The sequence below is a fragment of the Myodes glareolus genome, chromosome 3 (assembly GCF_982192425.1).
Source record: "Myodes glareolus chromosome 3, mMyoGla1.1, whole genome shotgun sequence".
Classification (NCBI taxonomy): Eukaryota; Metazoa; Chordata; class Mammalia; order Rodentia; family Cricetidae; genus Myodes; species Myodes glareolus.
The window spans coordinates 107582801-107600427 of record NC_142028.1 but is presented as its reverse complement, the minus strand read 5'-3'; the positions used below and the strand labels follow the sequence as shown (position 1 = coordinate 107600427).

The following is a 17627-nucleotide window of genomic DNA, read 5'->3' as shown; positions in this document are numbered from 1 at the left end:
GGGTACATATGTTTTTGTTTTTTCTGTTTCTTATTATGGTAAAATATATGAATATAAAGTTTACCTTTTTAGCGCAAAGTTAACTAAATATTTTACATACTCATTTATTGATTTTGTTCTTAAGAAACCAAGGCAAGGTGTTTAATAACACAGGCTGTATTGATGAACTCTGGTTTCGCTGACTTTGCCTTCAGTAAGGTGGAAGGGAAACCAAGAGTGATTCCTGACGTCAGCCTCAGGCCTCCATATGGACAGGTGTGTGCACACATGCAAACCACTCCAAAATAGGAAAATAAATATAAAATATCATGTTAAAAGGTTAAAGCCACAAAGCATAAATTTTGTAGTGTTATGTCTTAAGACTCTGGTTTCTACTTTGAATGAATACTTTTCCTGATGAAGAGAATTTGACTCATGAAGAAACTTTTACCTTTTCCTTTATTCATTTTGGAAACAAAATTGTTTTCATGGTAGTGTGTAATCTTTCTGACATTTATGTTAAGCATAGGTGTTTGGTATTTGACAGGATATAGAGAGGTAACATAGAGCATGCGTGGCTAGTTCTCTCTTCGTGCTAACAGCATGTTTCTAGTTGAGGTCCTGTTCAGGACCATTTTTCAAGCCTTGGTCTTAATTTTCTATGCTGCATTGGAAGAGAAAAATTAAAATCGCTTTCCTTGTTAGTTTTCCAGTGAAGCCCTGATATTATTAGTAGGACACAAGGGCTTCAAGCAGTCTTGAGACAGAAATAACACTGTGTAATCTGACACAGCATAGTAAGACTTAGGTCTAAAAGAGACTCTGTATGACCTAGTTCAGGATATACAAAGTGTTAGCAAACCACCTTCAAAGCGATTGCTCCTCTGGTTCAAGACATATAATACATAAAATACAAATATAGAATGTAAGTTTGGAAAAGTCCAAACTGAGTAAATGCTAGTAGTTCTGGTTGGTGTGGAGTCGTTATGTAGACCAGTCTAGCCTCAAAGTCACAGAGATTGGCCTGCCTGTCAGTCAAGTGCTGGGATCAAAGGTGTGCACCCCTTGCCCAGCCTTTTTTGGAGTTTTAAAAACTTTATTTAACAGATAGACAGTCAGGTAAATTTAAATGACAGTGAAATTCTGTTCATCTTCTGGTTACTAATTATTGGCCTATGGTGATTTTTAATGTCCTAGAATTGAGTTTCAACACAGGACACTTAAAAAATGAAGAAAATTAGTTTGATATTCACCTGACCATACGACATGAATCTTGAAAGAATTTTCCTAGAAAATATTTTGATTAGGACCCCTGTTGGGTGCACTCCAGGTCCAGTGGCTCCTATGCCCTCTCCTGGGCTCTTCTGTGCGTCATACCTGCCCCTCACATATGCATACTAAATCAGCAAATAAACACACAAACAGAAAACTTACACTTTTAACTTAAAAAAATCTAGCTTTCAATTGTAAAATCTGCTAATTGAACAATGGTTTAATCAGCTACTGAATAAAACTGCATTTCTAGGAGAAGCTGCTGAGCAGTTGTGCATATCAAAGCCATCCTGGAAGCGCAGTAGCTGTGGCAGGTCTGCCAGAGAAAGCTGATTTTGATACTCTCTTCTTTTGAAACAGGGGAGCTTTCATTTTCAAATCGCTATTATTGTGACTTGCCTGGTGCTTTCTTCAATGAAATTTTCTTAAGTCCATCATTTCTTGAGATTTGTTTTCCTGCCACTCAGTAATATTTAGCTAGAGCTCTAGGAGAGACCATATATTGAAAAGGGAATTCTATTTCTCATGAGGTTTTGCTGAAAAGAATGTTTTATTCCCTGAAGAACTTATGATTGAAAAGTCATGTGAACATCTTCTATGCTTTGGAGACTTAACTTATTGCATAATAATAATGACTGCTCTCATTACATAGAATTTTGGAAGTGCTCTTTGATTGTTATGCTTTGTGGTAAAGTTAATGTTCTTTGATATTTTTGCTTCAAATGTCCTGTTGAATTTTGTAGAGAGCATTTTCCTGATTCTGTTGAACATGGTCAAAAGTAATGTATTAATGAATATTTTATTATAAAATTTAATAAAAATTATTGTTTGCTATTTTTCACAAAGGAAAATAGTGTTAATACCATGAGCAATGTTTTAGCTCATGTAAATATCGCTGTCTCTGTGAATGACCTCAGTATTTAACACTGTTAAGGAGTGAGTGTCTATCAAGTGTATATCTATGTATATTTAGGCAGTTATTATATGGGGCTGGATTGATTAATAAATTTAAAAGTAAGCAAAATGTGAAAATATAATTCTTAGTTTTAGCCTTGGGAAAAAATGGTGATAATATGTAGGGGAGCTAGTTAGATAAATATGTGGGTAGATAGAGAGCAAAAGAAAGAGACAGAGACAGAGAGACAGATTGATTTTGAGTTATATGAAGGCCCTGTAATGTCTTGTGCATGAAATATCCCTCAAAAGGTTTGAAATATTAAAGTATTGGTCCCCAGGTGGTGTATCCAATCATTGAGCAGTAATAGAATCATGACAGCTCTGACTTAATTAGCAGACCAATCTGTTGATAGACTAATAATGAATGATGGCATTATTGGGAAGTAGTAGAAACTTTTGAAGTGAGGCCCTGTTAGGGGAAGTAGGTCACAAGGGTATGTCCTTTGGGGAACAGGATTATGCCTTGTTCTAGATCCCTCTGTGTACTCTGTGCTTGCCTATGGCTTTCTTTGACAAGTGCTAGAGACTAAGTATTCAAATATATGGGTCTATAGGGTCATTCTCATTCCAACAACCATACTGCATGAGAGAGAACATGCACTGTGTGTACTTCTGAGTCTGGGTCACCTTGTTTAATAGAATAGTTTTCAGATCCATCTATTTCCTGCAAATTTCATAGTGTTTCTTTTTCTAGAGTTACTATTTTTTAAGTGTGTGTGTGTGTGTGTGTGTGTGTGTGTGTGTGTGTGTGTATGTAGTGTTCATAGAGGCCAGAGGTAACAGATCCGTGTACAACTGAAAGTACAGGCAGTTGGCAGCTGAGTGTGGTCAGAGCCTGAACTCAGTTCCTCTGGAAGAATAGTATGTGCTCTTGACCATTGAGCCATCTCTCCAGCCTCCATTTCATTTTCTCTCCAGCTGGGTGTATATGGAGTTTTTAGTAACCACCCACGTGCTGATGGACATCTAGGCTGCTCCTATTTCTTTGCTGTTGTGAATAGTGCAGTACTGAACATGGATGTGGAAATCTCTCTGTGTAGGTTGCAGTCTTTTGGGTTTGTGCATAGGAGAGATATGGCAGCATTATCTGATATTTCTAGCTTTGTTTTTTCAAGAAACCTTCATACCTACTTCCCTGGTGGCTGTACCAGCTTACATACTAACCAGCAGTACAAGGTTGTCAGCCGTGTTGTCAGTTTTCTTGATGATAGTCATTCTGACAGGGGGAGATGGAATCTCAAAGTAGTTTTTAAAAAGTTATTTATTCCTTGGCTCTGCCTCCTGTGGTGGGCATGGGAGCTGACCCTCCCCCTTACCAACCCAGCACTCAGGAAGTGGACCCTGTGTCTCACCTGGGCAGCACAGCAGAGCTGACCCTGTTGATTGGTATGGCTGAACTGGCCCCTAAAGGAGCATGGGAGATCTGGTCATACCCCTCATTTGCCATGTGGTGGTGTGGGCAGGGGAGAGATACCCCACCGACCCTTTGCTGCCTGTGGTGGGTGGGAGAGCCGCCCCTCACCATCTGCAGCTTTAGAGCTGGCCCTGATGGTGCAGATGTGGAAACGCTGACCCTGAGGGTGTGAAAGCAGTAGAACTGGCCCCTGCCCCTTCCTCATTTCTGCAAGGGATGACTAGCCAGGGCAGTGCTGGAGAGCTATCCAGGTGGTGGTGAGGACAGGAGGGAGCTGGCAGGGCTGACCAACTCTGCAACTACCCGGGCCCAGAACCAGGGTTATGAGTTGGCCCATGCATGATTTGCGTAAGAATGTGAAGGGGCCAGTCTCCACGAGTCAGGACAACAACAGAATATCCGAGAGGAGTTCCAGTGAGGGCCCAGCATCCATAGTGTAGCAGAAACCAGGGGCCTCAAACCAGACCAATCACTCTTCCCAATGAACACTTGCAAGTGAAGATGTAAGGACAAAAGGGTTTACTGTGTGACTCACCGTGTCACACTGCAACTTCCATGACAAGAGATTTTCTTTTCTTTTTCTTTTTTTTTTCTCTTAAATTTTATTTTATTTTGGGGGGCAGCAAGGCCAGAGAGCAGATATGAAGACAGGGGAATCAAGATGCATGATGCCAAAGACACAAAGAGTAAATAAAAGAAAGTTAAAAAATTATTTCTCTACCTATTTTGAAAGTTTTGCTTGCACATATGTCTGTGTACCACTTACTTGTGTGCCTGGTGCCCATGGAGGCCAGAAGAGGGCGTTTAATCCCCTGGGGCTAGAGCTACAGATGATCATGAGCTGCCATTAGGGTGCAGAAATTGAACCTGGGTCTTCTGGAAGAGCAGCCAGTGCTCTTAACTGCTTAACTCTTAACTCTCCAGCCCTTTCAAGTAGTTTTATTTTTAAAAAGTATTTTTAAAAAATATTTCTTGGATTCAAGGTTTCTAAAGCTGAGGGAAACTCCCCAGGCTGCTAAAGGTTAGCCAAATGAAACTATGCCAGTGTCCCCTCCCAGCACTCCTGGGGGGTTATGCTGAGATCAGTCTTCAAGCGTTGCTGGTGAATGGTAGGATTAGGAAAGATCATATTGAGTGAGGTTAACTGAGACACAGAAAGACAAACATCTCACGTCCTCTCTCATCTGAGGTACCTAGCTCCAAGTCTTCAGGTGTGAGTGTAGTCCTCTCCCCTCATCAAGGACACTTCTTTTCGCAACAGATGGAGACTGTTACAGAAAGCACACCAGTCAAAACAGAGTTGTGGAGCCCAGCCCTAACTGTCACAGCTACAACACAGCTCCTGCACCTGAGCTCAGGGGCCATTTCAGAAGAGGGGTGGAAGGATGGAAAGAGCCGGAGGGCCAGGGTGTTTGCAGTGAGGCTGCGCATCTGAGGAATGTCAGAAGCTACACTTCTTAGCGTGGCTGCCTAAACATGAGCTGAACCAGTCGTCATTCTAACGTGGATGGGGAAAGCTCAGGAGGCCTCAACCCTATATAAAGAACTACAGGCAACTACAGAGTGCTGAGAGGAGGAGAAAGAGTCTTCTCTAAGAAAGAGCACACTGATTAAGGTTAGTCAGTACCAATTGTGAGTCCTGAAGACACACATGTAGCATTATACAGACTGAGTAGATGTATTTATATATTTGGGAACACACACACATCATGTAACAACAGTTAAAAAAATAGGCCATGAATTGGAAAGAGATCAATGAGGGGCATATGGGAAGGTTTGGAAAGAGGACAGGAAAGGAGGAAATGTTATAACAGTTCCCGTACCTCAGTGTAGTTTTATTATGCTTTTCTCTGAAGGCTGAGGGTATTAAATACTTCAAAAATATTTGTTGGTCATTTGTGTTTCTTCTGTTGAGAACTATCACATGGGGCTGGAGTGATATCAACCAGAGTAGACTTTGGATTAAAAATGTTACTATTGGTAAATAGGCAGTGATACACACACACACACACACACACACACACACACACACACACACAGTGACATAGCTCCAAAATATGTGGAACAAAGTCTGACCTGACTGAATGTGGAAACAGCATTGTATTTGCAGTCCCAAGTTCACTACTTTCAGTATTGAGTGGCCCAAGTAGGAATAATAGCAGCAGATTAAAGACTCAACAGCACTATAAACAAATTTGACCTTGAAGATATCTGTGGAACCACTGCCATCAGTGGTACAGCACACTCTTCAAGTACAGATAAAACTTGTGTGCACACACTGTAGCCTAGGCTATGTGAAAAGTCAGTAAACTTGAAAGAATTAAAATTACAGAGCCTCGTCTAAGGATATAGCTCAGTGATAGGAAGCTTACCTCACATGTACAAGCCCGGTTCAGTCCCTACTACCGCCTAAAGAAAAAGGAAAACTGTATGAAGGCTCTGAATATAATAGAATTAAATTAGAAATCAATGTTAGAAGACATATGGGCAAAATTAGCAAATATAAGAATATTTGTGAACACACTTCAAATAGCTAGTAGGTTAAAAAGAAATCAAAAGAATTAGGAAATGCTTTGAAAACATACCAAGCTTTATAGGATGGTAGTGTGCAAAAGAGGGATATTCAAGAAGAAATATTCTCAAAGCAGGAAACTAACATCCTACTCTAGAGACATGAACCAAACCTCAGACCAGTAGAGAAAGAAATGAAGGGAAAAGGAAAGAAAAGAAAGAGATTTAAAATAGAGGAAATCCGCACCTTTAATCCCAGCATTCCGGAGGCCGAGGCAGGCAGGCAGGCAGATCTTGAGTTCGAGGCCAGCTTGGTCCATACAGTGAGTTCCAGGACAGCCAGGGCTACACAGAGAAATGCTATCTCAAAAGACAACAAGCAAACAAAACAAAACAAAAAAGGAACTCAATCAAAAGTTGGTTATATGAAAATGTAGCTAAAATGACAATAGTTGGATAGAGTCATTAAGAAAATAAAAAGAGATCAAATTTTAAACCACAGAGAAAATATAAATAAATAGAAGTAGTTATAAGATAATACCCTGAACATCTGTTTGCTAATGAGTTAGATAATTTAGTTAAAATAGACAATTTTCTGGGAAGATAGAAACTAACAAAAATAACTTAAAAAGAGATAGAAAATCAAGTAAGATGTTTAAATTCTCGAGTTTGAATGAAGTCATCTGAATGACCATCTCTCACATTGTCCTATCAAGGACACAATGGGACAGCCATGCTATATGTATACTATCTGTTAACCATTTGTAACATTCCCAGTGACCAGGTGCACGCATCCTAATATCACAGACTCTTGTGTTTAGGTAACCCTTATTTCGTTTAATAATTTCCCAAGCACAAAAGTAGTGATACTGACAATTTAGACAGGCTACAAAACGCTCCAGACTCGCACCCCTTAAGTAAAAAATGGAGGCGGAGTAAGATATTTGAGAGAAAGAGGGCCATATTGATAGGATTTTTATAATAGTACCTGTTACTTTGATTGTTCTATTTTAGCTATTACTATAAACTTCTTGCTCTACCTAATTTATAAATAAACCATCTCATAGGTATGTGTGTACAGAAAAGTGTAGGATCCATTTGGGTCAGTGCTGTCTGCTTCCAGGCATCCTCTGGAACCTTGGAACAGTTCCCTTGTGGACCAGAGAGGTGTTGTGTTCTGAGGATGTTATTTTTGTCCTGTCGTATCCATCCTGCTTGTTCTGTTTTTGTAAGCATTCTTTCCCTAGTAGTGATCTCATCAGCTCTTAAATAGAGTTACATTTTCTCACATTAAAAAACAACCACTCTTCTTTGATCCCTTCTCCTTTCTAACTATTTTCTTTTTCTCTCCTTTTTACCACGAAAGAGATTTCTGAAGTTTCTGTTTTCATTTATTCATCTTATACTTGATTAGGAAAAAAAAATCAGACTTACCCTTTCTCCAACCTATTTCCGTCTGGGTTAGAGCTGTGCTGTAGCTGAAGACATTTCTTTAAAGTTGATAATGACCTCCATGCCCAGCGGACCTTTCTTAGTCCTCATTTTGCTTGGCCTTTCTACAGCATTGAACATAATTGACAATTCTCCTTGAAACTTTTTTTTCATGATATTATGCTGTCCCGTTCCCCCTTCTCTTGTTCTTTTTAGTGGGCAGAGATGCTGGAGCTCCTGAAGACTGTTGGGCTCTTCTCCCTTTCCATCAAACACTCTAAGCGAATGTCAGACAGGGCCTGGAAGTGATTCCCAGACTTGCCCTGGCTTTGCAGTAGTGTGTCCAGTTGCCTCTCATAGCTTTCTATGTTACTTGCTTTCTGCTCATTTTTACATATTCATTTAAAACCTGTTACTTATCAGGCATCGTGCCGGTACTAGGGATGAATTCTGTCTCCTTTGTGGAATTTGAGTAAGCAGTGATTTCTTCACTCTTCCTGCTACCAGTGAACCAGTTATGCAAGCAAGCAAGAAAGCTAGGGATCAGCAGTAGCCTGATGGCCTTGGTCTCCATTATTCCCACCAGGCGCTGATACCCACCCACTTCTTTTAGTTTGAATCCTCAGGCTTAATCTTGACTCCTTCTTTTATTGGGGGCATCTAGTGAGTGCCGTGTCACCTAGTGTGGTATCCTAAGGCCGGGGTGTTCTACTGACTACTCATTTTTCTTTCGTTGTAGCTAGTATTCCCTTTTCACTGCTAATGCCATCACTTGACTTCTGCATTAGATTTATTGGTCTTGACTGCATTTACTCTTGACTGTCTTCTGACAGCTTGTCATGTGACTGCAAGCAGGGTTTTTTGTTTCTTTAAAACAATACTCTTTAAATTTTCTGTCTCAGTTTAGAAATAGTATTTATTCATTTGTTCTGTGTATGTGCACATGCGTGTATTTGTGCACACTCACCCATGTGCGTGCAGGTGGAGGTCAAAGGTCAACAGTGTGTGAGATCCTCTATTGTTCTCCATCTTATCTTTTGAGAGGTCTCTTAGTGAGCCCAAAGCTTGTGGGCTTGTGTAGACTAGCGACTGTGGGTTCCTAGGATCTTCCTGTCTCTGCTTCCCCAGTGCTGAGGTCGCAGGTATGTGCTATTATACCTGGCTTCTGCAAGGGCTCTAGGGATCTGTACTCAGGCCCTCATGCTTGTGCCGTGACCGCTTTCCCCATGAAGCCATCTTTATAGCCTCCTGTTTCAGTTTTATTATCATAAAATTCTTATCTCTTGTCATGGCATTGTTTTAAGGATAGAAAGATTTGTTATTCTTTATTTTCTTTTTGAGACAGGATTTCTCTTTTTTAATAGCCTTGGCTATCCTAGAACTGGGATTATAGACAGGCTGGCCTTGAACACATGGAGATCCTCTTGCCTCTTGCCTTTAAAGTGCTTATTAAGTACTTAAGAAGTATGAGGCACTAAGTTCTCAGTGAATTATTATCCTTGACTTTGTACAGTTGCACATTTGGCCAAGTAAAAATATTATAAGACAGAGTTTATTAGTAATTAGTAATGGATTTGAATTGGGCAATTATTAGCTTGTTGAGACTTAATTATGCTGTATAAATTCACAGTAAAATATGCAGCTACTACAATATGTAACCTTATTATGTATGCTTTTCTTTCTTAATTAAAAGGCTAAGAAGCACCAGGCCTTCCTAGTAGAGACATGTGAAAATAACGTAAAAGAATTGGAATCGGTCTTGGACAGCTTTACTCTGTCAGCCCAGTGGACATCAGGTTAGTTGAAGGTATAAAATGACAGATGCATCTGTCAATGGTCCAAAGTCACTGCAGTTTGGGAATTCTGCAGATGCCTCTTGTAGTCCCTCATCTCCACATGCTTTGATTTGATGACATGATAGGAGCAGTTCTCACAGCAGTCTCTTGGCCTGGCTGGCTGGGAAAGGGTGACGGAGTGTGGACCTGCTGTTGTCCTCTCAGAACTTGATTTACAAGTGTTGAAGTCTGTGTGCTTGGACAGACAAGGGCTCACTTGCTGTGTTCTGAATCCAACTGAGAGAAGAGTCCTTACAGTATACCTGCAAGGGGAACAGATGTTTCCATCAAACCGAGCCAAGTTCCGAAGCAACCTTCAGCAACTTAAAGGTCATACATTCAAAAGGTTATGTAGGACACAGGCTGTAGCAGTGCGTGCTCTATACTGTTGCTTTCTGAGCCAGTTCTCACATGTACATATATGTGCTTTGGAGATAATAGTGCTCAGCTAAAATACTTTTGATTTAGTATTCATCCACTTTCACATAACTAAGAACTAATAATATTAATTAGAAATACGTTTGGAACTAGGTAATACACTCTGTTTACAATATCTACTTTCTTAATTTTTTTGTGATTTTGCATCATGAATGCTTACAGTAGCCTTAACTTGAAGCTTTTACTTTCCTACCTGTTTTCTTTTGTCTCAGTTTATTTAGTTATTTTTATGATGTGACTATATTCTTTTACAAAGGCCATAAAATTAAATTCCCATATATATTTACTTAAATATATATATTATTTAAGACAGCTTATATATTTGTCTGTCTGTCTGTCTGTCTGTCTATTTAAGACAATGAAAATTGGCTTAGGAAAGAGTTCTTTAGGAAATGGAATCTTACAGAAGTTTGTTTCCTTGGCCTGTGCTTTAGCTTATGACCCGTGGGTCTCTCAGCTGGTGAACTATTAGACATTTAGTATGTGCTGTTGCTGCTTTTAAGTTTGCTTTTATTTTACATGTGTTTGACTGTGATTTTATTAAGTTCTTGCATAACTTTTCATTCTTACATTTTAGCAATGATTAAAATAAAGAATTATGGGGTTGGAGAGATGGTCCAGAGACCAAGAGCCCTGGCTGCTCTTCCAGAGGACTTAGTTTAGTTCCCAGTACCCACATGGTGACTAACAACTGTCCATAACTCCACTTCCACACATACAGAAAAAAACTCATACAAATAAAATAAATAAATCTTGAAATAATTAAAAGTGTTACACATTGTACATGTACAGTATGTGCATGCACACATGCCACAGTGTGTCAGTGGAAGTCGGAGTACAGCTTATGAGATTTTGTTTCTCTTTCTACCATGTGGGTCCCGGGATAGAACTCAGGCATTAGACTTGGTGACAGGTGCTTTTATTTGCTGAGCCATCTTGCTGACCCCAGTAACTATATTCTTAAACTTCTAGTTTCTCTATACATGAATATACTGTATATTATAGGAGATACATGCCAGAGGAGACCTGTGTGCTGGATTAGGATTTGGCACAGAGGCACTGTGGTTTGGACAGTTTGTCCTGTGGGTCCATTCTCCTGCTTTGCCTTGTGCTGTGTGAGGCTGACGTCATCATTTGGGCTTCTTATTAAGTGTGGACAATAGGCACTAATAGTGGATTTAAGGGGTGGGAGAAGAAAGAAGTCAGGATATTATTTCTTCTCACCATCTGTTCTGATGCACCCTTGAAGTAGCTTCTCCTTCCATTAGCTGCACCTTGTACCTGCATCCTGTTTAGAAGGTGGAGCTCTTGGTAGACGGTAGCAACAGTGAGCTAAACTTGACCATTTAGGCTTAGATGGAGAGCTAGTTTTCAACTTGTCTGTTTTGGTAAGTGTCATACTTGCCTCCATTTCTGTTAATAGTCTCTTTAATAGATTGTCTTCTGGTGAGCTGTTGTGAGGGTGTCATTTCTCACTGACTCACATACCTGCTCGGGATCTGTTTCATCCCTGTATTCTTATTCGGATTCTGTTTCTGCTTATACTAGCTCAGGTTGGATTACTATTGTTTATTTTTTAAAGTCTGCTTTTTCCCCCCAAGACAGGGTTTCTCTGTGTAGTCTTGGCTATCCTGGAACTCTCTCTGTAGATCAGACTGCTTCACATTCATAAAGATCCACCTGCCACTGCTTCCCAAGTGCTGGCATTAAACGTGTGCGCCACCACTTCCTGGCAGTTTTTAATTTAAATATCTAACATTAAAATGAAGTAGTTCTTTATTAGATATTGAGATATTCTCAATAATTGCTGTCAAATATTAAGTAATTCTGTTAATATTTTACAAAGAATATGACCCATTAAAATATCCTATACTATTTTGAGGACATATCTGTCACATCCCTAAAAACTATATATCACTATGTATATGAACCTCTGAGAGAAAGTCTATTCAGATAAAAGCATACTTTCTCACCTTGTGATGGTGGCACATTCTTAGAGCATATAACAAATTGTAATCAGTTAGCCTGGGAAGAGTTCCCAGAGTTCCTTTGCTTGTTAGCATAAGTGGGCAGTGGTTCTACCTCCTTTATCACCTCAGTATTTCTTTATATTTAATACATGCTCTGCATCTACCCTGGATTTCAGGAACAGTAATCTGTAGTTGAGATATAGAGATAAGGTTACACAATTTGTCTAAAACTTGCTCTTTCAAATGAGATGATTGGGCCAGTGAGAAGTGCTTGCTTCAGAAGCCTTGGGACCTCAGTTCAATCCCTGAAAACCACATTGGAAGAAGAGGTTCCCAGCTGTCCTGTGATCTGTACACATGCGCTGTGTCCTATGTGTGTCTCCCACAATAATAATAAATAGGAAAATGAAGTGATTGAAAATTATTTTCACGAATTAATCTTAGTCGAGAACTGACAGTGTTTTAGTTTTGTGGATGTTCTATTAGGATATGTTCTGAAGTGAGTATAAGCCACGAGTTTGTTTTCAGGTAGCAAACAAACAGAGTTGAGTTAGACCAGGGATGTGCAGGAGTTTATGTACACAGAGGATTACCTTTGTTTTCTCATCAGTGTGGCAGTCCCAGCTCTTTCCTGAGGTCTCCAGCGCTTCTCTGACCAGGTGCACTCTCTGTGCTTCCGTCTGTCCTTTTCAGTCTGTTTTCTTGACTGACAGGGTGATGAACGAGAGACCCAAGCTCTAAACTTTCCCTTAAAAGATAAGTGAGTTTTAGGACTCTTAATCTATAGCATCATAAGTCTAGTCAATAATAATCCATTGTGTATTTGAAATTTGTAAAGAGATTTGATCTTAAGTGTCCTCACTGCCCTCCCTGTCTGCAAAATAGACATTATATGTAATGATGGATGTGTTAATTAACTTGATTGTGAGAGTCACTTCACAGTGTGAACACACAACAAATCATTGTATAACCTGAACTCATAGTCAATTATTCTTCAATAAGGCCAGAAGATAACAGCAACAACAATTTGTTAGAGCATGGGTTTTCTTTGCTCTAAATTGTACAGGCTTTGCATTTCATGTAGAAGCCAAAGTGCTAGCAATGATCAGCTCCTGTCCTTTCTTATCCACTGACCTCACTTCTAATCTGCCTGCTGGGGTTCAGGTCTCCTACAGCTCACACACCAAGCATTCTTTTGCCTCAGCAATCTTTATGATGGTCATTCTTTCTAGATGCAGGGTTTGGATATTATTTTTGTTTTGGTGGAGTATAACTGCATAGCTCTTTCCTACTGTTCTTAAGGCCGAGTTCCAGTGTCCATTAAACTCACCCACCGCATGTTCGCATGTGTTCTGCCTCACACCACTCTCCTTTCTTGCTAGACATTTTTGAGCCAGACAATTTTGGCACCCATTATTGCCACATATTTCTCACACACTGTTTAGTGCATTTCTTCATACCTAAGTCATTTCTTGTTCACTAATGTATAGGGCAGTGTGTACTACAAAGTAGTCACTCAACAGCTAATGGCTATGAATAAAAGCATGACTGAATTAAAGTAATGTTGAAGTCAGTTTGACTTTTGTTATTGTTTTGAGGCAGGCTCTCATTATGTAGCCCTGGGTAGCCTGGAACTTGTCATGTAGAACAGGCTGGTCTTGAACTCACAGAGATCTGCCTGCCTCTGCCTTTCAAGTGCAGAGATAAAAGGTTGTATGCCACCATGGCAGGCTCTGTTTTACCTTTTAACTTACGTAGTTATCAATGTAGTTATTTATGAAGTCTTTCTAAATTGTAGCAGTCTCTGGGAGCCTTTGGTAAATAGTCACTAGGAAGATTGACCTCAAGAAGTTGTGTAGTTCTTGATGCGTCGTAGAGATTTCTCTGCGATCACTTACTTTGTTAGACAAGGCAACCTCTCTTACTTAAACAGGGACATTTGTTTCTATTCTGCTTTCTATCTGCCCCTGATACTGAAGTAGTACCACTGAAATCCCCTTGTTTTCCCCAGGGGAGGATGAAGGATTGGGGAGGGTCGTCTTCTGCTTTGAGCCCATGCAGTCTTCTGTCTCAAAGACAACACGTCTTCTAATACAATGTTTGCTCTGCTTTAGAGCTGGCAGACATTTGGATGTGATTGTTTCTTCACGAGACTTTGTGGTTCAGTCTTCAATCCTCAGTGTGGTAGATGTTTCCTACAGGCTTTCTTTTTGCTTTCCCTTCCTTGAGGAAATAATTTGCAAAACTGTAGAAATACTGTTTTTTCCTTCTACTTGGAGAGACTAAAGGACCTATGAAAACAATAGCACAGGGCACCGGAGACATGGCTCAGGGGAAGAGTGCTGTCTGCTCTTCCAGATTTGTAACACGCACGCGGCTGTGTCTAGTGGCTTGGAGTTCCAATTCCTCAGGATCTGATGCCCTTTTGTGGCTTCTATTGGCACTGCAGTCATGTAATACATGTACATACATGTACACAAATGGCATTAAAATAAATAGCCACAGAGTTGGAGGCTTTTAGGTATATAAATGTCACCTAGGAATTGATTGGGCAGTCTGAGGGAGTGTTTTTAGGAAAAGCAAAAAAACAAACTGGACTATTTCTTTTCTCTCCCATGACTTCTTTCTTTCATATAAGAATATTTCCCAGACATAGTGCCATTTTAGAATTTTGATTATTTTGCAAACACGGTTGGACATGCTGTAGCAGAGACTGAGGGTGGCCACAGGAGCAGTACTCCAGTTCCCGTTCATGCTGTTTGCTGATGTTTTCTCTCTTTTATTCTCCCAACTTACTTGAGGATTACAAACCAATTCTCAGTCATTCCTAAGTCTCATATGTTTAGTTCATGAAGTCCTGTGGAGTGACTTTCCTAATCAACATTCTGTACTATATCAAATCTGTGTAAACAGAGGAAATATATAACTATGTGACAACATATGTTATTAACTTCTCCTAGTGCAAAGAATGCCCAAAAATATCAGAATATTTTCTTTTAGATATTTGGATCTTGGTTAGAGTCCAAAATTAGAAGCCATTTCTCTGACTCCGTCTCTTTACAGTATGTTAGAGATAGAGACTGGTTGCAATAAAATAGTTGTAGGGGATTTGACTCTATAATTGCTCTTCATTTTTAACAATCTTATATAATCTTGTCTTCTATTGGGATTTCTGTGATTTCTTTATTATCTACCACTTCTCCCCATTTTTACTTCACAGTCATAGTGATTTGAATGAGAAATGTCCCCAGACGTTCATGTGTTTGAAAACTTGGTGGTTCTGTTTGGAGAGGTCATGTAACCTGTAGGTGGTAGAGTTTTGCTGGAGGAAGTACATCACTAGGACAGGCTTTGAGACTTTATAGTCTAGCCCTACTTCCTGTTCTCTGTGGTCCTGGTGTGAATGAAAATGTGACCGGCCGGCTTTCTGCTTACCCTGCCTTGCTTTCTTCCAAGTAGGATAGCCTCTATCTTTTTAAAAAAATTTTACTGATTTTAATTGATCTCTACATTTTTCTCTGCTCCCCTCCCTGCCTCTCCCCTCCCCTTCAACCCTCTCCCAAGGTCCTTATGCTCCCAATTTACTCAGGAAATCTGGACAGCTTCTCTCTTAAGCCAAAGTCAAACCCTTTCTTCTTACATTGGTTTTATTACAATAGAAGAGTAACTAGTACAATAGTTATATTTCAACTTCATAGGCTTTTGCAGAAAAAAATTTTGATTCTTGTTCATTGTAAAGTTTTAAAATGCACTATTATTCACCTTTTTTGTTCCTTTTCCATAGATGTAAATTATATTCAATTAAAGTGAGTAATTTTTTATTTCATTTTGATTTTTGTTAACTTTGGTTTCTTTTAACTTTTAAATTGTAGAGCTTATAGTAATCCTAATGTGTATATCAATATAGTATATATACTTATATGCTAATAGTTTATATACTTATGAACTATATACTATATATTTATAGTACTTATAGTGCATAAAGAAAATATTTATATAATTAAAATTCTAAATATTAAACATGACTCTGCTTATTTATGGTTTCTAAAACAATCTTGTGGTTCTTTATGGTTTTTAAAGCAATTGTATTTAAAGTAACACTTGCCAATACGTGACCCTAGTTTGTGCATAGAAAAGTTGAAGACATACAGTAGTACTGAAAACCAGATAAATATTTAGCCTCCATTGTATGTATGTATGAATAAATGAATCAGTTAAGTCACACACACACACACACACACAGCTCTCATACACATTCATACACAGGGAGCAACAGAAATAGAATAAAAAGTTCAGTCAACTTCTCATTTGTGTTATCTCCTTGGTGGTAGATATTTTGTTCACCATTGTACCTCTCAGTTTTTGAAGTGGAGGATCTAAGTAAACTTCAGGTGAGGAAGATGGCTTTCTACTGAATGGATGCACATGCCAGTGAGTTCAGGTAAAATAGCAAGTTGAGCAAGACTGATAAACATTGCTCCTCCATGGTCTCTACTTCAGTTCCTGCCTACAGGCTGTTGGGTTGAGTTTTTGTTCTGACTTCCCTCAGTGGCCTGGCACTTATAGGCTGAAGCACCCTCCCCTCCCCCACCACTGAGTTGCTTTAGGTCATAGTGTTTACCCAGTAACAGAAATAAACAAAGCCAGTGCTACTTTGGGGCTTAGTTGGAATATTTTCTCCATCTTTTCTTACTCTCTTCTTGTCTATAGTATCTTATAATTTTCCTTCCACATCGATTAACTCTGTTTGTATTTTGAGCTTAGTCTCACTGTACAATTCTGGCTGGCCTGAAACTCTCTGTGTAGACCAGTTTGGCCTTCTGCTCACAGAGATCTGCTTCCTTCTCTTAAGTGATGGATTAAAGACATGCACTACCAAGCCTGACCTCATTAACATTTGTAACACATGAATTTAGCAGTGAGCTCTCTGTGGTATTTTCTGTGTCTTACTGCTGATTTCCCCTGATAATAAGCACCAGCTTCTCTGGTACAGAAGGAACTCTCTTTGTTTTTTTGTTGTGTTTTCCTCATGGAGACTAGATGGCAGTATGATTGGCGGTGCTGATGGAACCAGTATTTCATTCTGTAAGCAGTCTTTCTTGAGAATTAAGAATTAAAGCATCCAAGCCCACAGCCTGGGAAGGGAAACAGATTCTTTAGTTTTTTAATTCCTTGACAGGGTTTTTGTGTAACCCTGGCTGTCCTGGAACTTGATCTGTAGATCAGGCTGTCCTCAGAGAGCCACCTGCCTCTACTTCCCGAGTTCTAGTATTAAAGGCGTGTGCCACCACCACCCAGCTAGATCCTTTACTCCTGCCTCATGAAGTGTAATAGTGAGGTAAGCCACTGTCATTTCTAACATTTGATTTCAAGACCCATGGATCCTGACAGTAAGACAGGTAACACCATGTATTGATTGCTGGTTCAAAATGCACTTCTTCCTGGAAGGTGTTAACACCATATAAAAACTGCTGTAATCTGCCAGATACCTTGAGTTTTCAAAATTTGAATAATTTTTGTGTGTGTGTGCACCAGATACTTTAGAGTTATGGCGAATAGCAAGAACAATAAATTCTATGAAAACCAACATTTCCTAAAATGACTTCTCTGATTTTGAAGTAATGCTGTTTGGAATACATTGTAGTGAATAAGGTGTTTTGTAAATTTATAAATGTGATTGTAGTGGTTTGAAAGAAAATGGCCCCCAAAGGGAGTGGCACTAATGGCTTTATTGGCATAGGTGTGGCCTTGTTGGAGGAATTGTATCACTGTGGGAGTGGGTTTTGAGGTTTCCTATGCTCAAGCTACCCCGCCATGAGA

The 17627-nt window shown here is 39.5% G+C and overlaps 1 protein-coding gene across 3 annotated transcripts in view; it reads left to right on the top strand.

The window, feature by feature from the left end:
- The window catches only part of Ccdc171 (coiled-coil domain containing 171), a 378010-nt gene that overhangs the window by 113326 nt on the left and 247057 nt on the right, over nt 1-17627 (top strand). For all 3 annotated transcript variants that reach the window (XM_087904896.1, XM_087904894.1, XM_087904895.1), the window contains one exon: nt 9258-9360. In XM_087904896.1, coding sequence (XP_087761022.1) covers nt 9258-9360 — 103 coding nt within the window. The remainder of the gene's footprint in view (nt 1-9257; nt 9361-17627) is intronic.